Consider the following 25,015-nt stretch of genomic DNA (forward strand, 5'->3'; position numbering starts at 1 on the left):
TGTACAACCAATAATGAAATTATAATGTGCAGACAGTACAGTAAAAGATAGCACTCACTAGGCAAACCTATCTGCTAATGGTGTCAGCAGTTTTTTATGTGCAGACCTTACACAGTAAACAATCAAGATCTATCTCCCAACAATCTCAGTCATTTTCTGTGTGTCAAATTTTACATAGTGCACATTATATAATCAGCAAAATTAACATGAGAACTAAATAGCAGTGAGAAAGTGCAGCCGCTGGTGTGATATTACATAAGTAAATTACCAACCATGGATATTGGCTACAGACCAGAAGTGTATTTTCACAGTTATGGGCTGCCAAGGAAGAGATAACAGATGGAAACCAACCACATATTTGTTGTAATGCTTCAACTGACCTATCTGCTTGAGCTCCCAGCCTTTTCAGACATCAAGCGTAGACGTCTAGCAATTTCTGTGAAGCATGGACGTGCATCAGGATCTGGTGACCAACACTGTTCCATTAGTTCTCTCCATTCATTATCACACCAGTTTGGCACAGGTGGCCTGAGGGTATTACTTACAATCCCACCTGCAAATGATTGCAAATGGAAGGCGTTTACCACCATCAATAGTAAAGTGCATCCATGAACATAAGAAAACTCTTTTTACGATGAGTTATTTATCAGGAAGCATACCAATAATTGCGCCATAGCGCATGTTGGCATAAGGCTCCTCGCCTGTTAGAATTTCCCACATGACAATGCCAAAAGAGAATACATCAACCTGCCAAGATGAAAAACAGCAACCGACCTAACATCCTTCTTCCATGTTGTATTAAGAAAGTGCAACATGATGAATAAAGAAAAAAATGGTTCGGAATAACTTTTCAGAGACCTTATTGCTGGTTCCATTTAATAGCTCTGGAGCCATCCATGGAAGGGTTCTCCTCACACCACCAGAAACCAAGGTATTTCGTTTTATTTTTGACAATCCAAAGTCACCAACCTAGTCATACACAACTCTAACTTTTCAATAATACCATCAATGAATTGTCCACAGGATTGAACAATTTATAACACTGTCTATTTCATCGGACAGATCAAAAGCAAAAGTAGGCAAGATATGAAGTTAGAAAAGAATGAAAACCAGTAAACATTACCTTGCAAATTGGATGATCAGGATCTCGCATGTCAACCAGCAAGTTATCACACTTGAGATCAAAATGAACAATATGTTTTAATGCAGATACCCCATACCAAAAGCAGCTTCCATAGCAACCATAAGCTTTTTGCGTCGATCAAGGAGCATTGAAAAAAGACCAAGTAAAACATTCTTAGTTGCACAATTGGTATAGATAACGAACAGGATAATAAACTTATTTAAAAATTAGATTCACCTGTCTTTGCGTTGTAAAACATGCCTAAGAGAACCATTAACCATGAACTCTGTTACTGTGGCCAAAGTTCCCCCAGGCCCATCTTTAACAACGCCATAAAATGCCACAACATTAGGATGGTGGAGCTTTGAAAGAATAGCTGTGTCTCTCCAAAAGTCATGGGCCTGAACATGACCTCACCAGTCACAAATAGGTTAAAGAAATAAAAGCAGGGGTAGTGGGGGAAGATAGAGGGAGAGACAACTGACCAGGTGTTCTTGCTCAGATGATATCTCAGTGAAACAACTCTTCTTAATTCGTTTAATGGGAACATCAGTACCCCTACATTTTCCATGATAGACAGTGCCAAAAGTGCCAGATCTCAGTTCCCGCAGCTCTTCAAGGTCAGCATTCTTTATAATCTGTTCATTGGCAGCAAGTTGTTTACTTGCCAGTAGAGGATAACCTAATCTTGCAAGTAGGATAGTAATGATTCTCATTTCTAAATGTTTTGTCAAACCTATGTAATCAAAACCCTGCATTTAAAGAAACAAAACACAACCACCCAGACAAAAGGGAGAAACAGAATATAAATATAGAAATAACATTCAAAGTCAACCAATGAAAGTCGTATATTATGAGAATCTGACATTGTGAATATTAATGGTTGTAAACATAATGCTGGAGCAAGCATGTAGATGCTGAGGATATATTCCCACATGACTTGATGGAACAAGAGATAAAAAATTCAGTGGATAAAATATCAATTCTACTAAAACTTTAGCTATCACACCATGTTGTATGAGCACAACTGGAAGAAAGGTTTCATTCTCGTTAAGAATAATTAGGAAAATGTTCTGTACTGGGCACAAAAGGGATTTAACTCCCTTATAAGCACAAAACACACTTCAAAAGTGCAAGAAGTTCTCTGGGTGGCATTTTTTTTTTACTTGAACCCAATTTGTCAGACCCTATTTTCTAGAATTCAGCTCTTTGGAAGTCATTTTTACTTGTCTTTTTCTCACAAGCTGTCTATGAGCTCTATTTTCTGTAAAATATAGTTTGGATGACACCATACAGTGAAAATTCTTATTATGTGTTGCAGACAATTGTACATTGCAAATAGCCAGAATCTATGTCACATGGGTGCGGGTACGGGTGTGGGTGCGACACAGGTGTGGAGTAATTTAAAAAATTTTGGACACGGGGACACGGCTATATATATGTATATATATTTAAAATATATATATATATATATATATATATATATAAGATCATTTTTTTTTGTTTTTATACGTCTTTTGCCTTAAAAAATGGACAAAAATAGAATCGGTCAAAGTTGATTGAGTCCAAAATGTGGACGGACTCGGCCCCGGTGTGTTGACCAAGTCCGACACTTGGTTGACAGTGTCCGCCCCGTGTCCAAAGCCGCACCCATGTCCGCACCCGTGTCGACGCTGGTGCGTCAACCTTATAGCCGAGTTCGTGTGACTTAGGCCAGAATGAACATGACAAGGAAGTGCATTCTAAGCAAGAAAGTAATGTTTCTGGAAAAATGCAACAAACATTTCTGGAAAATCAAGTGATACAACATTTAGGTTTTCTGGTCATTTTGAACAGGGAAAATGCCAGATTTAGTATGAATCTACAGAATTGTACTTTTGAAGCTTAACAAATTCTCCATTAATTTCTTAAATTTTCTTCCATCTTTGAGGCATGTTTGGGCCACATAAGAGTGTCATGTGGACTAAATACACAATTCTTATGTTTCATTTGATTTAGGATTCCATGGACTACGATATCAGGAGCCTCGTAGGCTTAGTTACTGCAGAGTGTTCTTGACAGCTAAGCTGCAACTCTATATAAACTACATAATCCCAAGTTCAACTTTTTTTTCTTTGTTTGGAGAATAGGAAATATAACAACTTTACTGAGACAATTTATCTACCTTGAGTTACATTGTGAAGCATCTCAAATGCACCACAGGAAGTGTTATTCATTAAATTTATACAAGCTATTTTCTCTACAAAAAGTCAACAAGGGTAAAGACTTTTAGAAATAGTTGATGAGAAGGGACAAGTCAATAATAAACTAAACATGATATTGAAAAAAGTTTGCAAATTAAGTCAATGCACCATCTCTAATAAAAAAAATCCAACAAACAAATCTGTGGAAGAAGAAGGCATGCCTGATACTCTGATTTCGGTATTGGTAAGATCTCACTATCCGTCACATTTGAATAGGAGATAACATCTTCAGCCTTTTCACATTTGGTATCCTTATCCACCACACATGTAGTGGTGATTGGAGAAGGATGGAACTCATGGATCAAGTTGGAGTTCTCATCCCTCACAGTAATAGATGAATCCTGGGGAACTTTCTTGTTATGATCTTGAGTATGGACTAATGGGAGCCCATCAGCCTTAAATGGCATAAAATAGTGAGGCCTGGTGTTCACTTCACTATCTGCCATGGTAGCAGGAGGATAACTCAGAATAATGTAATGAAATATGTGGAAATACAAAGAGTGCTATAAGCACTTACAATGTCCTACAATGAACAAACAAAAGAGACAATAGCCAAGTCCACAAAGGAACAACACAACATGAAATATAAAAGTCTATTGAAAGAGAGAGAGCTCACAAGAATACATATTACAAAGGGGTTCACCCCTATTTATACAAGAAGAAGAAGAAGAAGAGAGGAAGGGAGGCCACAAGGGCCTCAAAAGGTGCGCCAAAAGGGGGCTCCCATAGAATTGTTGGGAGCCCCCAGCAGTCACAATTGTGACCGTTGGGGGGCCCAACGTTATTCTATGGTGGGCCCCTTTTATGTGGCTTAAAAAAAGAAAATAAAAAATAAAATAAAATAAATACAGAAAAGGAAAAAAGGAAAAAAACAAGTACTCCTATCGGGTACTGTGTGAAATGACCATAATACCCCTATCGGGTATTATGGTGTATATATATACATATATTTTAACAAAGAAGTGACACATCCTTCCTGACAAATTGATCTTGAGCCAGTTTTTGGAAAAATGACCAGTGCTGTGGTTCATGGTTCTGCATTGTCAAGCTTAGACCAACTTCATCATTGCTGAGTGGATTTAGTCCAGATGGGTTTTCTCCAGAATCCTTGGAAAAAAGATGGGAAAGAAGGTCTGGAGAAATCCTGTTGTTTATAAGATCATCTTTCCTTTCTTTTGAAACATCAGCAGGATATTGCATCTGAGAACTGATTTTAGCAGATCCCACTTCCCATGCAAAAGCAGGTGAGTATCCAGCAACTTTTTCTTTCTCTCCCCATTGCAAACCATGCAATATCTCAGGCAGGTGCAAAGTAGAATCCTTCTGCAATGTTTTGGCAGAACCAGATTCAATGTCTATGAAATGAGATGCCTGAGCCTCTTGTTTGACAGATGACTGCTCAATAAACTGAATAGTCTCTGACACTTCCAGATTATATGATGGAGGTGTTGGACCCATTTTCTCCTTTAGCTCTGGTAGATGATCCCTAACCTCATACCTTCCAGCCTTCCCTTCCCTGGAAATGTTATGATTATCACTGACCACTGTTTCTATCAGACCATCTGTAACAGTATTTTCGTGAACTTGCTCCTTGTTCACAAGATCATTTTCACTGCTGACAGCAACTATTGGGTGTCTCAAGACTCTCAACTGGGATTTCTCAACATAGTCCATATCTGACTTGTTTTCATCACCTCCCTCTTTAGTTTGATCATGTGCCACTTGTACAACAAGCTTTGTACCAGATTCTTCATAGTCAGGTACTACCTTCCCACCTGAGATCTCAACATGTTGTGACAAACTGGAAGCCTCCAACCTATCATGCTTTTCAAACAAGTTTGCTTTTTCAGTGAACGCCTCAGAATAACCCTTATGTTGTTGAAATTGCATGATTCCATCCCCAAGGCTAGGACACACATATGAAGGAGGCGCCTGGGCAGCCAACATTTCTCCCTGCACCATACCATTGATGGGATTTGGCTGCTGCAGCATCATGAAATGGGAGTTGACAGAATCATCCGATTTCAAAAGTCTGTTCAGTGAATCAATTTGCTCACGAGGAATCCTCTCAGAACGAAAGATCAGCTTTGGAAGCATAGGCTGCTCAAAATAGCCATACTCTGTCCCACTATCTGCTTGTGGAGGAATAACCCCTCCAAGTGAGGCACGGTGATCATCAGTACTGTCACTGTTTGTTTCATAAATTGACCAACATAGAGTGAACCAGGCGGGCAAGGATCTGGTCCAGTCTTTGAGCATTTTGGAGGCAGGGAACTGGTGACTCCTTCATGGGCAGAAACAGTAGACGTAACTTCATGCGCTGCACGATGGATCGAAATGGGAAAGCCTCCCGAGTTATTATTTAGGAGAAGATCAATATGCTCAGTATTATGGCGTTCAAGTGCAATACCATTAGGTTGCTGGCTCAGAATGCCAACATCATCCTCCGGTTCCCAAACATTAGTACCAGACTACCAGTACAATCCCACTGTAGCACAATTGATCCATCTTTTGTTTTCATATCTCCCCCCTTGATTAGTGGTTCCTGTAATCTAAAGCCAGTATAAGGTGATGCTGCAGGAAAATTAGGAACCCGTTGTGGAAGTAACCTCTGAGATGGTCTCACTGGCAGATCTTCCTCCAACTGTGCATAATAGGAACCTTGACCATATTTGTTCACGAGTGCTGTGAGCATGGTCTTTCTGCTCTCTGTGTGGTGGCTGGTCTCAAGAGGGCTCATTCCCAGTACTGGTTGAAGCTCACTAACCCCAAAATGAGGTGCATTTTTATGATAAAATTGTGTAGTGAAATCAGTGCAACCATGCTGATTTGACATACCATAAATGTTCTCGGTAGATGATGGAGCATTTGCAGCAAAAGAAACACTTACAGCAGGTGTGGCACGAAAGCTTTCACTTGATGCAGGCGGAAGCATATCAGTTAATGGAGAAGTAGCAGAAGCAACTTGCTGTGCTGCGACTCCGACACTCTCCTCCTCACTTCCAGCATTGTTATTGATTAGTTCATCCAAATGAGTTCCTGATGCAGAAGCTAAACCCTGATCAATTGAGCTCTTTCTAGATCCAGGTTTAGCCAGTCCATTGACAGCAACTACGTAATGGTAATCAATGCCAAACTTGGAACATACAACATTGCCATCAGCATATTCTAGGTCACTCTGGGAGAAAAGAAAAACCCTCAGTTTGTGAGAGACATCAACTCCTTCTGCACTAGCCCATTCCTCCATCATATTCTGAAGATCTTCATTACAAGTGACAGAAACAAGGGCATCGAGATCCTCGCCAGGCAGTTGATATTTGATCAGACAGACTTGTTCACGAACTTCTAACATTTTCTGCATGAATTCTTGAAATAAAATATCCTTTCTCAACTTGATCCCCGACATATCTAAGTTTTCCATCACTAGGCCTCGGCAACATTGTACCCCCATAACTGCACAAAAGCTTCATCTTCTCTGACAGTGAACTGTCAGAAGCCGCAGAAGACACATAACCATGGTCACCAAGCACATAAGGAGCATCAATACGAATCAAGTGATCAACCCGACTCCTAAGGAAGCACAAGGCACATTTTCTGCAGATTCCCCAAACACTTTGCTGCCAAACCCAGCATAGCCCTTGTTCCCCAACTCCTTATGATTCTGCATCCCTTCACCTGAAATCAGGGAATCCTCGGACCCACTTTCAGATCCCACACGGGGAATGCTACGCACAGCCTTGAGGTCTTCATAGGCAGCAGCGGGATTGCTACTGCCAGCCACATTGGTATCAATATGGCTGTTTGAAACTGGTGATGCAAAGGGCTTCCTGAATGCACCACGCTCCTGTATGAATTCCAAAGAAAATTCCTCGCCTGTCTGAATGGAGAAATTCACCGGCCTTCCAATGTCCGACAAGGCGAACTCAGACGGTCTCGGATTCGAATTAACCGAGCGAGGAGCTATCTCCTCGCTCCTCCTATCCATTGTTTCGTATCCGAGCTGTGAGAAACTACTCGACGGCTACTTCCTCTACATTTTTCTAGCCACACAAGGGAACTAGCCCCGAAACTAACCGGCTCACATGTCTTATGTGCACAAGCACAACACACCCATCAAATAACAGAATCCCCCACAGAGTTTGCCCTAGACTCCCATTTTTCTCCAGTTGCTACTAGAAAGCCCGGTTTTCATGACAACATTAATACAAACTCCACCTGAAATATCAGTTCCTGGAATCTCTAGATTGAATCAACACCACCATTCAAGAAATAAAGAAAGAAAACGAAAAAAAAGTGGCAGTACTAAATAGATTTCATGACAAATTTACGGCCTTCACAAGAACCATAAGGTCTTGGAATCTCTAGACTGAATCAAACCATTCAAGAAAGAAAGAGGAAAAAGGGAATATAAAGATTCATGGTGGTGAAAATGGTAGTGCTAGTGCTAAATGGATAGAAATCACTGTATATCAACAACCAACAAGAACTGAATAAACCAATCACGAAAAAGAAAAGAAGCAGACCAAAAGCAAAAAACGAGTACTAGATCTATAGATAGTTATTGACAAGAACGATTTCTTTAGTCGGATTGAATGTTGGGAGCTTACCTTTCAACGAGGGTGGCTTGGAGTTGGAGTTGAAGAAGAGGGGGGACATAAAAAATATCGATCTAATGGAGTTGACTCCCTGAAGCAACACCAATCTAGAACTCTCTGAATACAATTAGAATATGTGATTCCAAATCTGACTAAATGAGAAGTCAGAGACTCCAGAGATTAAAAGGCCCTGGTCTGCTTTTTTTCTTCACTCATCAAGTTTGAACACCCTCTCGTTAGTTCATAGTTGTTATTTTGTCTGTGTTTTAGGCTCTAACTACACTGAACCTTCAACGGTTCACGCAGTTGCTTTCTCGCCTTTAGAGTACGTGTCATGAGTGACATGAGTCGGACACGACAAGCAGACGCCACTCTGTATCTACTTATATGATTTTAGTTTTTAATAACTTTTTTTATATATTAAATATAACAAATCAACTTTTTATTAATGAAAAATTTAAAAACCACACCTCATGTCTTATTTTTCAAGTGATTTTCAAACTCACACATCGAACTTGAGTTGCGTGATAAGTCGTATCTGCATTCGAAGGGAATTACCATCAACCAAAGATGTCAATAGATTGTGTTTAGGTCGGATATCCCATCAAATATAAATTCAATATTTAGTATTTTACTTTTTCATTTTGACTTTCAATATAAATTCAAATCCCACTAGAATACATACTCTTATGTCAGATTTTGTGGTGACTAGATCCAAACCAAGTCTGACCTAGATGGCAAAAAATTCTTTTTTTGAGAGAAATGTTTAGAACACAAAAACTACTTTAAAAAAATAATTAAAAAAATTGAATAGGGATTTAATTTCATATCTTAAGTTTGGATCACATGTTCATTTTTATTCTTCATTTTGTAAAATTATGATTAAATTTATTGGCACCATTCAATATTGGATGAGAGAAAAAATAACAAAAATGGCCTATTTATGACTGAAAATATGACAAATTAGTCCAAATGCTTTTTTCTTGATGGTTTTGCTATTTTGTTGCATGAAAAATTAGCCACCTTGGTTAATACCACTTGTCTAAGTTGTCGCCTAAAAAATTCAGGCGCCGTGTAAGTTGTCACTTGAAAAAATCAAGCCACATTATTTCTGCCAAACAAAAGAGCAAAACTGTTAAAAAACAGTAAATTAGCTATGCTTATTAAAAAAATTCGTTCACGGTCAGTTATGGTATTGTCTTAAAAGCCTGCAATTAAATTAAACCCTATATGCTATTTATCATTTTTAAAAATTGTTTTCGTTAATCATGTTATTTTTTAATAATTTTTTGTAATTTTGCTATCTAATAAATAGGTAGATGAGTGCCGTGTGAGTTGTCGTATGAAAAAATCAGGTGCTATGATTTGAACCAAGGTGTTATCCAGCCCATAGATGATTACCCAAAATCCATCAGAGTCAAGCATGTACATCATGGTCATCGTCAAGAGTATAGCATGTACCTTATCAAAAAGTCATTTATGAATCTATACATCAATAACAACATCTATGGTTAAGCTCCAGCAGAATGGAGCACTATCACGAGTGGATGCGTACTCATGGAGTTCAGAAACTGAAATAGAGAAACAATCAAACTAGCATCAATCAAACTATCAAACATAAACAGGCATACCAACGGTGACTCACAAGAAGTTTGTGATGTGAGTTTGCAATTTTTTAAGACACACACAAGTGTGTGTATATATATATATATATATATATAGGATAACTAAAATATGCTTACTAGTATGAAACAAGATTTTAATTGTCTTTTTTTACTTTTTTTTGAAAATTTTACCGTACTAATGTGATTTAGACATTTGGTTTTATAGAAACAGACTCTTGGATCATCCAATTAGATTCTTTTAAGGATTGAAAATCAACCGCTTAGAATTTTCATAAATATTCAAGCATAAAAAACAAAATTTTTGATTTGATTACGATGATCTAATAGTCGATTCCTAGCAAATAAACCACGCCGAATGCATTTACTAGTTGAACCAACAAGAACAGCCCAATATGAAAATCAAGTCTTAAGCTAAGCCATTGATTTTCAAGCCTTAAAAGATCCTTCTTATACATTGTAATCGGATAATCCAAGAGTATGTTTCTATAAAACCATGCATCTAGCCATAGGGTAAAATTTTAGAAAAAATAATAAAAACCTATAAAAATCTCTGCTGGTACTAGTTTACTTATTTAACTAAATTACATATTTTAGTTTATATATATATATATATATATATATATATATATATATATATATATATATATATATATATATATATATATATATATATATATATATACTCACTAGAATATGATAACTAAAAATATGAGAGCTAATGTGTGAACCATATTTTTATGTGTTTTTTTATTCTTTTTTAAATCTAACCATACATATGTGATCTACATGCTTGGTTTCATAAGAACACTTTCTTGAATCATCCAATTTTGATGCATAAATGAGATTTTTTTAAAGCTTTAAAATCAATGGCTCATATTCTTCATAAATATTCAAGCATCCAAAAATCATATTTTTCATTGAAAATACATGATCCAATGGTTGATTCCTAACAAATTCATCATGCCAAGCACATCCACACAGTAGGATTTGAAAAAAAAGTGATGCCCATATTTCCAGTTCACATATTTTGGTTATCATGTTCTAGTGATTATATATATATATATATATATATATATATATATATATATATATATATACCTCAACTGTACCATACCTTAAGTAAAAACTACCTCTTCTTTCACATTTTCTTGTTTTTTTTGTCGACCAAGCTGTACGGATATGATCTGTAGGTTTTGTTAGGTCAAAAACATGCTTTAGGTCAACTAATCTCACTGTAATATTGAGCTGAAAATCATAAGTTAAGCTTTATTGATTGAATTTGACCACATCAACATGGTTTATTTGCTAAAGATCGAACCTTTGAGTCGTGTTATTTTGATCTAAAAATATGATTTTTTGAATGTGAAATTTTAGTGCATTGCAAGCCATTGACTTTTGAATCCCTTAAAAAAAACCTTCTTAGATGTCTCAATCACATAATTCAATGTCATTTTTTACTAAACAAACCTTCTAGATCACAACCATAGGGTCAGTTATATAAAAAAAAAACTAAAAATAAAAAAAATAAAAAAATGCTTGTAGATCACATCCAATGGCTTGAAATTTTTGTAAATATTTAAGCATTCAAAAATCACATTTTCTTAAAAAATACATTATATATATGAAATGGAACATGCCTAAGAACTAAGGTCACTTAGTGGGTCATGACCTCCACTGTAGTAAACCTCGGGCATATGTCCTAATACCACAAAGGACCACCCATTAGGCTAGCCACTGGTATGATGATCTCATGGAGAATCGATCTTGAATAAGTCGCACCAATGAGTTTTTTTTTTTTTTTTTGCTAAAATCAGAATTGAGAATTGAATGCAATTATTAAAATTCCAAGCTAATGTATTGCAATCCATGCAACTTCTCTTAATATCACCCAAAGAGCATGCCATAATTGCTATTTTTTTCTGAGAAGGTTAGGGGATTAAAATCCCTCCTTTTTTATTGAGGTGAAGAATGTACACAGGCATGCACACGGGTAATGTACATGGTGATGTGCATCAAAACAAATGCCAAAACTCTGGCCTCTCCCTTAAGAGATGGCACTAGGATTACATGCCACTGGGTGGACTAGGTCCATAACTACTAGTTGCAGTTATAAGCTGTAATGAATCCTTCTAATAAATGACGTCAGCTATTTGTAAAGTCAATGCAATGCCTTTTTAATGTGAATACATGGCTTAGTTTTACATATATTTTACTAGAAGAAACCGTTACAGGCACATAGACCTAGCCGCTCTGGCTCATCCTACCGTACTTAATGCTCTCTGTCCATGTCAGCGTAAAACTCTGAGGACTTAAACCGTTGATCCCAGAGAGTCGCCAGACTTCGGTTTATGCAATAGGGTGACACCCATGAGATTTGAACCTAGACTGTCTATCAAACGGCCTAGGCCAAACGCTTTGGGTCATAGTTTTACATTCTTCTCATTGCATCAAGGCTTTCAAGTTAAAAGAAGTTGAAGTTTGATAACCAAATGGAGGGCTATGCTTGTTAGGTAGGAGTTGTTAGTGCACCTCACCTTGTGCTGGGACATTTGCAAGTTAAAAAAAAGAAGTTGAAGTTTGATTCCCAGAGCCCCGTATCCTTTGAGATAAGGCTCAAGTCAAATGGAAAACTATCCTGAGTGGGCATAGAAGGAGAATTCATGTAGTTTTGCACTACAGACACTGACTGCAGTTTGCCGTCGGCGTAACACCCTCTTGATGGACAGTACGATGTTCAACCTGTCATGGTTTTTTCAAATTAGAAAAAAAAAATCAATGATAGACAAGAGTTACCGGAGGCTTTTTATATATAGGTAGGAAGCTCACTTTGGAAGCGCGATACTCCTTGCTTCCGAAACTTGATGAGAACTTAGATTCTCCCACACTTATCTTATACTTTTCACACACTTCATCTATTCTTCATATATGTTCTATTACTCAACTTCATGTTTTTTAAGTGTTTTCTCTCACTCTTCTCACTCACTTGCATGTGCTTTTTTTAAATTGGTAATCATTTTTAATTTTTGTTAAAATTTCAAAAAATCATGAAATTTAATATAAGTCACTTATTTTAGTTTTTATGTGTTCGATTTTGATTTCCATTCAATTCTTATATTTCTTTTTTTTATTCCCCGCTTTTTGCTTTTTATATATTTTAAAATGCATTGCTTCTAGCTTTCGCTTTCTGTATCATTTTTCGCTTCTTGCTTCTGCTTTTGCTTTTCGTATAGCTTCTCGCTTCCGCTTTCTAGTATGACAACTTTGTGATAGACATTTATTTCTGTGAAAACCTTTCTTGTATAAGAGTGCTCGGACCCTCTTTCAGTGGAAAGGAATTCGGATCAGCTTTCCATGTGGACTCCGCCCCTTGCGTGCAACACAAATGCACCCCCTTAATGTTCACCCCTTTCATTTCAACTATCTGTTCATCTAGGGTGACATTTTTACGTACATTGGATTCTCCTTATTGCGTGTGCCCCATTTTCAGGGTTACCCATATTCATATTAGGATACGCTCATTTTCTTGTGGGACAATAGAATGAACAAGCTGCAAGCATCAACCCTTTGTTTTTGTTTTGAGCCCCCCCCATCGGTACGTGAGCATCAACCCTGTTCCAAAGTGTTATATATGGTCCTAACCAGTGTTGTCAGTATCAGTGTGTATCTGCATGTATCGGCTGATATGTACAGTATCGGCAAAAAATAAATATACATTACCCCTGAATAGGTTATTTTTAAATAAATATAAAACTAAAAATTAATGTTTAAATATTATTTCAATGTTTTGACACGTGTCACAGCCTGATTGACACCTAATATTTTTTAGTCGATTCAGAATGCTTGACTTGAGTGTCGGTGTCAGCCAATTCACCTGAATCATTGGCCAAACTATACAAGGCCGATACCAATACAACATTGGTCCAAACTGTGACGAGTCAAAATGCCTCAAGTAGCAAGGTGTGCCTCAACCAAAGGCGTAGCTAGGGGGGGCGCAGGACTGGGCTGCCTCCCGAAACAGTTACTTTTTTTTTTTTTAAAGCCCAGTCCTAGCCCAGCCCTGATTCCATATGAAAAAGATTTTTATCCATTTTTGTAGCCCAGCCCGGTCCTAGCCCAGCCCTGACTGCAGCAAATAGTTTGATTTGTCCATATGAAATAGATCTTTATTAATAATTGTAGCCATTTTTTATTTTATCTCAAAAAAAAATTTTTCTGGGGCGTTGCCCCCAAACCCCGACTATTTGCCCCCCCCCCCCCCTCACATGAATCCTAGCTACGCGGCCCTCAACCATAGTGATAAATATCGAAAGATTTATGAAAATCTCACGATAATATCGCGAGAAATTGCCTGAAAGTTTAAAACTTTAATTTCTTGCAAGATTTTATAACAAAACATAAATACCACGATTTAAATGTGATAGTTACGTTTTAAACGACTATTATAATGAAAAACCCATGTTTTGTTTTTAAATAAGTTTTATTAATATTTTCTGTTAAAAAATATTTTTATATTTTTTAATTTATTTTTTATTGGCGATATTTTGCCAAAAAAAATGCGAGATTTTTGAAAAAAATTCAAATTCTCTTTTGCCGTTTTTAACTTTTGTCACTATGGCCTCAACTACAGCCTGCCCATGTACCATTAGCTTAAAAACTAATCCCCCAGGATTTTGAGATCCTGCTTTTAGAGAAAGAATATTTGAAGATGGGGGGAGAATGTGGCCCCTTATAACATATTGTGTAATCTTTCACGGTTGACTGAAACTAGTTAATGCATTTTTCCTCACTAGGAAGATTAAGATCATGCTATTGTAGACACTTAATCAACGTACAATTGAAATATTCTTTCTGATTGCTAGATGCTTCTATTCAATCGAGGAAAAGTTCTTGTTTCATTAATTTCTTTATTAGTTTACTAAGTGGTAGTCCTTAAAAGTAGGACTACTTTCCTTTCAAAGAAAGATAAGTTTTTAAAGCAATGTTAAGGGAGATACAAAAGAAATATTCATAATTTTACCCAATGCTAGAATCGGTTTTTGAAATGAATTATTTTTTGAAAAAAGAAACTCCCGAATAAAACCCAATCAAATCAATTTGAATCAGTCCATTAAAAGAACAATTTTTTAACAAAAATCAGAAAAATAAAAAAATTGAATATATATAAGGTGAAAACTGCCTGCCACTTTTCTGGCCTACCGCCAGCTTACCATGCTTTTGAAGAGGGTTTTCATATTTTTCTTAAATATGACCATACAAATGTGACTGAATGCTTCATTTTTATAGGAATTGACTCTTGGATCATTCTGATTTTAATACACAGGTAGACTTTTATAAGGCTAAAAAATCGATGGTTTAAATTTTTCATAAATATTTATGACTTAACAAATTATATTTTTTTATAAAAAAACATGATCTAAATGTTTTTTTCTAGCAAATCGACCATGCCAAACACATCTTTAGAGTCAGATTTATGAAAAAACAACTTAAAAACACTTGTTCACTAGTGGTAGGCTGGCAATATGCTAAACAAGTGGTAGGCAGCTAACACATACACACACACACACACACGATTCAGGATGAATTGGGCCAACCTGGCCTGATTCAGCAGATTTAGGTATGGATCGCCCGATGTATAGGGGTCCATATTCGTCCCTACATTGAATCAATTCAATTTTGATAGCATTGAGTTTACCCTTTTTTCATTACATAAACAAACTTGCTACCCTTTTTCTTTTTATGTCATCAACGTATTTACAATTTCAGCTGCTTCCTTCATTAAATGAATTATTAAATTTGCTATGAAGAAAAATAAACTATTAAATTGCAATAGAATAAAATGTCATGTTACTTTTTTTTACTTCTAGCTTTAATAAAAATAGTCACGCAAATGATGCACAATATATAGGATAACGATATGCTATCTTTTCCTTTAGTTATATAAAAGATGAACTTTTTGTAAATCATTACAAAATGGGAGGACATTGAAAATTACAAAGTGCATCTCAAGTTATATTGACATGCCCCAAGGGGAGTTGGCGTGTCGGGGGTGGGACCTTGGCTGCTAAACGGGCAGTCAAGGTTTGATTCTCATGGGTGTCACCCTTCTGCGCAAGCCAACACGTAGCATAGACCCCGTGGGCATGGGTCTTAGCATTGGAGTTTTAGGCTGCCGGCATGACGACCGTAGCTATGTCATGACCAGGTCCGGCACTGTTTTTTTCAGGTTATAAATTAAAAAAGAAAATTACATTGACATACAAACATGCATCTTCATTGCTCACAGTGGTGGCAAATTACTGCCACAATTTAAGCTCTGCTTGGTAACCTTGGATTGGACATGCATTGATGTTTCCTCAACAGCTTTCACCATTTCAGAGCAATGTTGTTGGGTTAGGTAAACCCTTACCCGCTATACAACTATACCATTGGGTTTTGAACATGCAACGTCTCTTCTTCAACCCCATGCTGTGATAAGTCGACATCGAGATGCCAAACGACTCCGTCGATAAGAGCTCTTTGGAGTCATCAGCCTGTTATCCCGGCATGATCCGTTGAGCGAGAGCTCTTCCATACGAGACTCCTAGATCACTATGGCCGACTTTCGTCTCTGTTCAATCAGTCAGGCTTATACCATTACACTCACGAGCAGAATAGACGCTTGAGCCTACCTTTGTACAAGGTGACGTGCACTAGCTGCTCAGGAGCCCCCGTTGATGGTGGTGTTTTTCCTTGTAACCTTTGTTGTTGGAGAGAAATGGTGTTGCCAAGCTTTAGGGATGAAGTTGGCAGCCCCAATACCGCTTTTTGACACCATTTACAAGAGGACGTTTTTGGCAACTACATCCTCAACACCACATTTTGGTAACACTAGGTTTTGACAATACATGGAAAGGGTGTTTTCATGTCAAAGTGAGGTTTCACATTATATCCATCAGGTTGCTCCTTTTTACTTTGTAAGAATGTCAATTGGGTTAGAACCTATATGGAACCCAGCACCACTTGATTTTGCTTAGGCTCTACCACATATTAGCTTTATTCCATTAAGCCAATGTAGCCAGTATGGTACTAAGGCAGTTTTTGAAAGATGCGTGTTGGAAGAGGTGAGAAACAGTTATCTAACGTTGACCACTCCAAGCGAAATCAGAAGCTGTTTGGGAGAAGGAAATGGAGGGAGGCTTAAAGTTTGGCCAAGAATCCAACTCCAAATTCCCATAAAACCACAAGTTCAACTCCCTCAATAAGAAGGATTCCAATGGGTGCCTGATGTGTCTTGGGTTAGTCTGTGTACAACCAAACTTCAAAAAAAAAAAGCAAAAAAAAAAATCACGTTTTATGCTCTTTTTTTTTAATGTCAATATTGTGCAGCACACAAATGAATATAGATCTATGTAGCCAAATGTGATTGTGCAAGTGGAGGGGGGTAGAGAAAGGTATTACAAGTAAAATATGTGAAGTTTTTTTTTTTTCAAATATTACCATTTTGAATATCATGCCCTTGTTATTATTGAATTATATATTATCATGATATTTTTTATGTTAGATTTTTATGAGCTCCTGCAATATAAGGATGATTCTTGTCGTATTTCTTTTTTTTTCCAACATTTTGAATAGTTTTATCTCTTGTTTAAATAAAAGTGGTCATACTACCATAGGAAGTCATTTGTGGATTTTGGTTATATTCTTATTTTTTTGGTTGATTACTTTACGACGATTGAGATTGATATTAGGGATGGCAGTGAAACGGGGGAAACGGGACCCCACCCCGCCTCGTCCCATTTGGACAGGGGATATGGAGGACATGAAATGGAGATGGAGGTTAAAATCAAAACCCGTGCGGGGATGGCGGCGGGGATGGACCTATGCTTTCCCCCCTGCCCTGACCCATCCCCATCCTCGATTCCGGCCTTGCCCCATCATTAATCCTTCTTTAGAGATGGCAGTGGACTGAGGGAAATGGGCCGGGGTCCTGCCCCGCCTCACCCCGTTTGGATCGGGCATGGAGGACATGAAACGGGGATGAAGGTTGAAATCAAGATCCGTGCAAGGATGGAAGGTAGGATTTTGAGACGGAGCGGGGGTGGAGACCTTGTCTCCCGCCCCCGAAAACTTTGTTTTAGTAAAGGTGAATGCATGAATAATACCTATTTGATTTGAACTGGATCTAAATTTTTTATGCATTAAATCTGATTATACTCTGCTCCAAATTCCACGTAAAACTAACTTGTTCTCCAAAACATGGTAAGGAACCTGGAGAAGTTGAAAGCTTGTATCCTTAAATTACTTTAAAGCTCCCTTGAAAATCATGTCCACAGAAATCTAGTGTTTGTACTTTTCCCAAATCCTTCCAACAGCGGCTCCCAAACAGAGCCTAAAATCAGTTCCTACTCAGGCCATACATCTCATTCACCTAACTTAATCTGGTTTCAATGGGATTATGTACTTTTAGTATCTGAAAAACAAAAGCTCCATACCTAGGGATGTAAATGGTTAAGATTTGGATCGGATGTGGCCAAATACCATATTCAACTAATAGAATATTGGCTAAACGAATATAAATTCAGATTCAGATGGTGACAAGCTCATACTCGATCCACTTTTTTACATGTAAATGGATTCAAATATTTTCCAAATTCAGATATTTCTTGTATTTATTAGCAAAAAATTAAAACCAAATCTGCATCCGACTATGATGGGATATTGTTTTGGCTTACAAAGTGCAACTAAGTAGAATCGAAAACACATGATTCAGGTGTGGATTCTTAGTAAATCGACCATGCCCAACACATTTATGGGGCCGGAACCGCATAAAAAGCACCGAAAGAAGCCCGAAAAATCCATTTAACACAGGGTTTAGCATCAAATGGGTTTAGCACGGACCCATTTTCACATACATATAGCTAAGTTGGTGCATAAAAACCTAAAATGTATTCACCGGTAATAAATGCATATGTTCCATTCACGTTTTAGGTCAGGCTGTAGTTTAGAGATGAAAGTGGGGTCGGGTTTAATTCCCTGACCCAACCGGAATTGACCTAGCTCGACTCGGTCAAACCAAAGATGAACATTCAGGGCTGCTAGTGGGTCAGGTATAGGACCCATTAAAAACAACTCAAAAATCTCAAATAAGCAGCACCCAGTTTTGTGTTACGTGGGGTCGAAAAGATAGGACCGGCACCCGGCTCAAATGATTCAACGGGTATTTTTTAATCTTTTAACATAAACATTATATAAGAAGACACTCTCAGCTGGGTTAGGTCGTATATCCAATAAAAATTATATTGTAAACTGACCCGCATGTTGCTCGGGTTGTGTTCGGGTCGACCCAAGTGACATTTGTTTTGGCATTTTTTCCCGTACTTGGATTACCTAGGTTCAAGTTGTGTCAGGTACCTGAGCAAACCCAATTCATTGACAGACCTACGACTAAATTAGAGTGACCACTCACCCATGTTACGCCAAGTCTAAGATTTTTAACCAATTTGGATAAGGTCTGGCTAGGCTTAGGTCCAATTCAGATCAGGTATGCGCCCATTGGACCTGAATTGTCACCCTTAAAATTTGACGTAGAACCCTGAACCAGCTCTATTAAAGCATTTTATGCATTAAATTGGTTATTGAGAGAGAGAGAGAGAGAGAGAGAGAGAGAGAGAGAGGTAACTCAACATTACCACTCATGAAGATAAACAAAATGTTGAACCCATGAACTGAACATGAGCAAAAGCCAAAACAAATAAAGAAAGCATAAGAGAAAAGAACATCAGACAGATAAAATGGGCTCACACCGGAGCCGCTTGCCCAGATTGCGACAAAGGATAGGTAGCATCAGCAGGAGGGAGTGGAAGATCACTAAGATGCATACGCAAGATCGCATAAACATCTACCAAGATTTTATGCACCAGGTTCTGAATGTTAACTGGAATATGACGAAAATGAGCATCGTTTTGCGCCATCCAAACAAACCACCAAGAAGTACGCAACCACGTCCACCAGATGAACCTCCACCTCTTGTTGCGCCTAATACAAACCGGTCCCAAGATCAGATCTAGCGCAAAGGACTCCTCCTTAACAAATACTTCCGGATGCCTCCAGGTCCTGCTAAAGATTTCCACAAATATTGGGCAATACCAGAACAAGTGAAACATAGATTCTTCTGCAGCTTGACAAAGCACGCACCAACTCGGGAGCTGAATGCCCCACTTTAAATTACTGGAGAGAGAGAGAGAGAGAGAGAGAGAGAGAGGAAACACCTTCCATCAATTCTACCGGTAGAGGCATCCAAAGCCTCACACAAGTGGGGCTTTTCAATTGATTGTGGCCACTATGGCCACCTCCAGGGGGTAGCCATAGCATTTGTCATTGTAAAATCGAAAAAAATCTAAGTTTCAATAAGTGAGACCATTATTGCAGGGATCATATAAGCAAAAACCATAGGCTTTGGGTCCATTTAAACACTTTAATCATCTAAAACAGGAGATAGAGTCGCTAGATTAGTAATAAACATATTAGGCAACTTAAACCATAGATTTTTTTAATCACGAAAAAATCCTACACGTTAGATTTTGGCGGTTTAAATATTAATCTTCACTAAATGAACGACGTAAATCACATCTATGGAGTCTGATTTTATCAAAATAACTTGCTTCAATAAAATCACAAGGAGGGTTATGAAGATTGTGATGAACATAGGGGCAGTGTTGTGAGAGGCTTACGCCTCAGTACCTGAAGCGTACGCCTCAGAGGTGAAGCGCAAGCTCAAGGTACTGAGGCGTTGTATGAGGCATTTGCAGGCTTGAAGTGCACGCCTCGCATTGAGGCGCGCTTCGCTTCTAAGGTGTGCGCATCATGTAGTCTGGTACGAGCACAACAATATCCCTGCACTTTCCCCTCGCTCCTCCTAATTCCCATACCTCTATTTTTTTCCATCAGCAAGGCCTCCTGGAACTCATCCCCCTACTCCGTCCAAACAACGGAAAAGAAAAGAGTTCTTTGATCTTTTTCCCTCATTTTGCTCCCTCCCCTTTCGGAACAGAGGAAGGAATCCCCAAACATGCCGCTCGGTTTCGTTTGGAAGGAATGGGAGGTGGGGAAGCGTTTCCCTCTGGATTGGAGGCGTCGGAGTCGGAGTCGGAGGCAAGGGAGGTGGTGCAGTCGTTGATCGACCTCGTTCGAGAGATCTAAGCCGTGTCGGAAAGTTGTTGCGGCCCCTCGAAGAAGCAGGCCTCCGATCTGTCAGGGAGGGTGAAGTTGTTGAGCCCTCTCTTCGACGAGCTGAGGGAGAGGGATGGCACCATCGGCCTAGACGTCGTAGCTGGCCTCGTCGCCCTCAAATCGGCGTTTGAATCGGCCAAGGTCCTCCTTTAATTCACTAACGAGGGCAACAAATTGTTTCAGGCAATTATCTTTTTCCTCTTCCTTGCTATTTGTTTTCTTCTCTGTAAGTGTTAGTTAGTTCTTGGTGTTCTTTTGGTATTGTATCGGAGACGAGAAAACAAGCCTCTTGTTTTTGTGTAATTGACCGAATTTGATTTACTTTGATGCTTAAATTGAGGGAACGGCTTGTAGTTTTTCATTTTTATATTGATCTTCGATTGAAATTTACACGGTTGTTCTTGTGCTTCATTTTTGTCTTTTTTTCTTTTGGTGATTATTGTATATTGACGTTGATTAGTAGTTTTATTTGAAAATTTTATTATTTTATTAATATTATATATATTTATTATTTTGATCATGAAGCTTACGCTTCAACGCCTCGAGGCTTACGCCTCGCTTCATAACAGGCTCAACGCCTTGCTTCGCCTCATCGCATTTAATAACCTTGCATAGGGGATGAGTGGAACTGATTTGATTTACAACTATCCGAAACTCTCTCACCTAAATTAAGCTTAAGCCTTTTTTTTCTACTTGTGAGAAAGTTATCCTTGGCTTTGCAAACGTGTTTCATTTTCCAGTGTTGTAATGATGGAAAAACGATGAAATTTTTACAGGTGAGAAAGCTTACTAGTGAAAACAATCTCTCTCTCTCTCTCTCTCTCTCTCTCTCTCTCTCTCTCTCTCTCTATATATATATATATATATATATATATATATATATATATATATATATATATATATATATATATATATATATATATATATATATATATTCATGGATATGCGCCAACCTCAAACCAAATTCAAGATTCAGATGCCGAGTAACATTGAGCGCCTTAATCAAGACTCGGTTTAACGTCCATGCCAGGGAGTTGACAACTCCCATATTCATTCTCCCATCCGAACGATATTTTAAAACGTGAAAAATCAACACTAAAGCACCAAAGGTAGAAGGCCAAATGCAATGAACTGAAACGAATCTAATTAACAGCGATCAATCTCTCACACTGAATAGAAAAAAAACCTCGGTATTAGGTATGCACCCAAAAATCAAAGAATTTTCCACAACCACCACCATCATCAACAACACCAAACCGAAAAAACTGAAAGCAAAACAGAAGAAGAAACACCAAGAATCGAATCAGAACGAAAAGACCACCAAGAAAACAGTCTCCCTCACAATCAAACGTCATCTTCTGACTTGGTGAGACCAAAGAGCATGTTGGCGTGAATCTTTCGCAAGCCATTGCCGAACCGCTCCTTCCTCATCTTCAAGAACACGCACAACGCCAGCAGGCTATCCGACGCCGTCCGGTGGTGGAGTGGCTCGTCGTCGACCCTATTCACATCCATCGCCTCCGCCACGCTATCGAGCGTCGCAGCTCCCTGAGAGACGCCCAGCACCTTCGCCAAGTGCATGACATCGTAGAACTTCCGGAAGTACTTCCCAACCAAACCGATGAACTCCTCGCGCTTCTCAGGCAGATCCTTGCCTATCTCAAGAAACTTCATGAGGCTGGCGAAGTCGAACCCGCCCTTGAAAACGACCCAGCGAAGGTCGTCCCTCCAGGGGAACGCGGTGGAGACGGACAGCCCGACCCCGAATTGCTCCTGAGAGATCCCTCTGGCCTTGTTCTCCTCCCCATCGACGCCCCACTCCTTGAGGGCTTGCTCCGCAGGAGCAGGGACGACGTGCTCGGGGTCGAGCACCCTAAGATTGAACTCCCACAAGTAGGGCTCCCTCGTTTCTGGGCATTGCGGGAGGTGGCCGGCTTCATTGCAGAGGGCGATGCCCACCTGCAGGATCAAGGAGGTGGAGGCAATCTGCCGGAGATCGGCGTAATTGGCATCAGCGTCTCCCGGCAAAGCCCCCGCTGGGATTCTGTCTCGGTAGTCCATCAGTTTGGTGGTGAGGGAGATGAAAGGATGAGTGGAAAGGAGGCCGCCGATGGTGCACATCTCCTTGGTGACGTTTTCTTTCCAGACGCTCCTGACACGGAAGGGGATGGGGGAGCTCATCAACTCTTGAAATTGAAAGGCAACAAGAAAGAGTTGCAGGCCAAGAAATATATATATATAGAGAGAGAGAGAGTCTCAGTCACTCGGTTTCTTCAGCTTTTGAGTTTTATTCGAGGGCCAAGCCGATCAGGTAATCTATTATATATAACCAATCAGGTGATCTAACCTATATAGCCGATCAGGTATTTCAGTCCCCATCCGCATCTCACTTGAAGGACACGTGTGAGTGGATCCCACTTTCACTGTTCCTCAAATGAGATGCGCAGTTCCCAAGTTGGATGTGTGGTGGGATTGAATATTTATCGGATGACCAGATATGCAGTTGTGGGTCGGAGAGAGAGATGGGGGAATCATATCGGTCGGGTTTTAGTTTTGTCTGGCCGGTGAAGAAGATAATGAAAATTTAAACTCAAATGCATACAATTTGAGGAACTTATTTTGACTAAAAATGCATATATCAAACTCGGGTAGATGTAGGTCAGATCAGATATCCGATAAATATCATAAATAAAATATAGTTTAAATATTATTTAATACATACTTTTTCCACTTGATGACCACCAAATACGCTTGAGTCAGCAGGTGGGGGGATCCCTTAAATATACATGAGGCTCACAGTCACATAGTGCAGGCCCCATTTAGAAAGATCCTTGTATCTTTGCTTTGAAACAAGAGACCGGATCCTGTCAAACGCTCAGCGTTTACCAGGGTCCGAATCAGGTCATTTGTCAAATGAGTTTTTTTTTATTAAACAATCCTGTCTGTACGTTGAGAGAGGTACCACGATTATTCCACGTGGCACTCTTGTTTTCCATTTGAAGAAAAAATCTCATTTGGCCTGACCGGCGTTTACAACCACAAAACCTTACCTACCCTCTGTACTGTAGCTACAGGTCTAAACTCGGGGTGAGATTGACGGGATCCGCTTTCCTGAAACAGGGGCTCACTTGGGGATTGCAGAAAGGATGCTATATACTGAAGTTATATGTGCCATGGCAATCGTGATCCACCATGAGGGGCGGGTGTTGGAGTACAGGCAGTGGACGACTGCGGGCGGCGTGGTGTCCGGCCACCCGGCGAGAGGGAGGTGCTCCGGCTGGCCTGGGGCTGGTTGCAAACGTGATATAGAAAATAGGAAGCAGCTAACTACAGACGGCCGGTGGTGACGGGGAGGGAAGAAAGACGTTCAAGGAGGTGTTGATGATGAATGGCTCATCGGCACAACCAGCCGGGCGTGTCAAGGGGTAGATGATCTACGAACGTCCGAGAATGGTGGGTTGAAAAATGCAGAATGACCAAAGAGGAGGGGGCAGGGACGTGCTACAGAAAATGGTTTGCCGATTGCAGCCAAAAGGCCGAATAGGAAGGATGCAGTGGCGCCTGAAAAAACAGGAGGAAGGGCAAGAGGATGGTTGAAAGGAGGAGGACCCAGTTGGCGTATCTTTAAAACAGAACTACATGTCATGACGAAGCTACACGCAGGTGCTCAGCGTTCTCTTCAACCTATCGACACTCACAATGCGCTAAAGCCTTAGAGCCAATGGTGAGCAGGACATGAACCCATTAAAAAAATGAGATCATCTTGGCTACACTCATCAAGAAGCCATGCCTCTGTAACTCTGTTTACAGCGAAAGAAAAATATGAACCCTTTCACATTAACGTAACCCCTTCCCCACTAATTTTTATTAATTAACCACTAACGCTTTCATTAGTATCAATGAGAGACTCCAGTCAAGGCATGTAAGAAGAATCTACAATTGAGATAAGGTGCAATTGCATTGCATGAATGCAATGTACTGCAGCGCTAGATCACCTTTTGTCTGTTGTTGGCCCTACTTTGGCAGGTTGTACAACAACAGATGGAGGGTGATCATGTGCGACATCACATTGCATTTGTATATTCCGATTAAACCTGATCCGACCCGTTTTAATAAGTGGGCCACTCCCTTGTAATAGTAGGACCAGCCACTACGTGCCCCCTGGTTAGAAGGTGTTCTGCCCAAACACTAGTTCAAGCTCACCTTATAAAGTGATTACTC

General features: G+C 39.3%; 1 protein-coding gene and 1 pseudogene across 1 annotated transcript; both read right to left on the minus strand.

Annotated features, from left to right (window-relative positions):
- Positions 1-380: 380 nt before the first annotated feature.
- On the minus strand, positions 381-7,351 carry LOC149831025 (RAF-like serine/threonine-protein kinase 20; annotated as a pseudogene).
- A 14,787-nt stretch (positions 7,352-22,138) lies between these two features.
- LOC149831026 (putative CCR4-associated factor 1 homolog 6) lies at positions 22,139-22,975 on the minus strand. The gene has a single exon (XM_090012917.1). It carries the CDS (start codon positions 22,973-22,975, stop codon positions 22,139-22,141), a length of 837 nt encoding a protein of 278 aa, XP_089869043.1.
- Positions 22,976-25,015: the final 2,040 nt, after the last annotated feature.

This window comes from Nuphar pumila, chromosome 7 (genome assembly GCF_984573655.1).
Source record: "Nuphar pumila chromosome 7, dmNupPumi1.hap1.1, whole genome shotgun sequence".
NCBI lineage: Eukaryota > Viridiplantae > Streptophyta > Magnoliopsida > Nymphaeales > Nymphaeaceae > Nuphar > Nuphar pumila.

Bases quoted from the DNA above. Each gene is read 5' to 3' on its own strand.
- LOC149831026 (XM_090012917.1), bottom strand. From the start codon at position 22,975: ATGAGCTCCCCCATCCCCTTCCGTGTCAGGAGCGTCTGGAAAGAAAAC.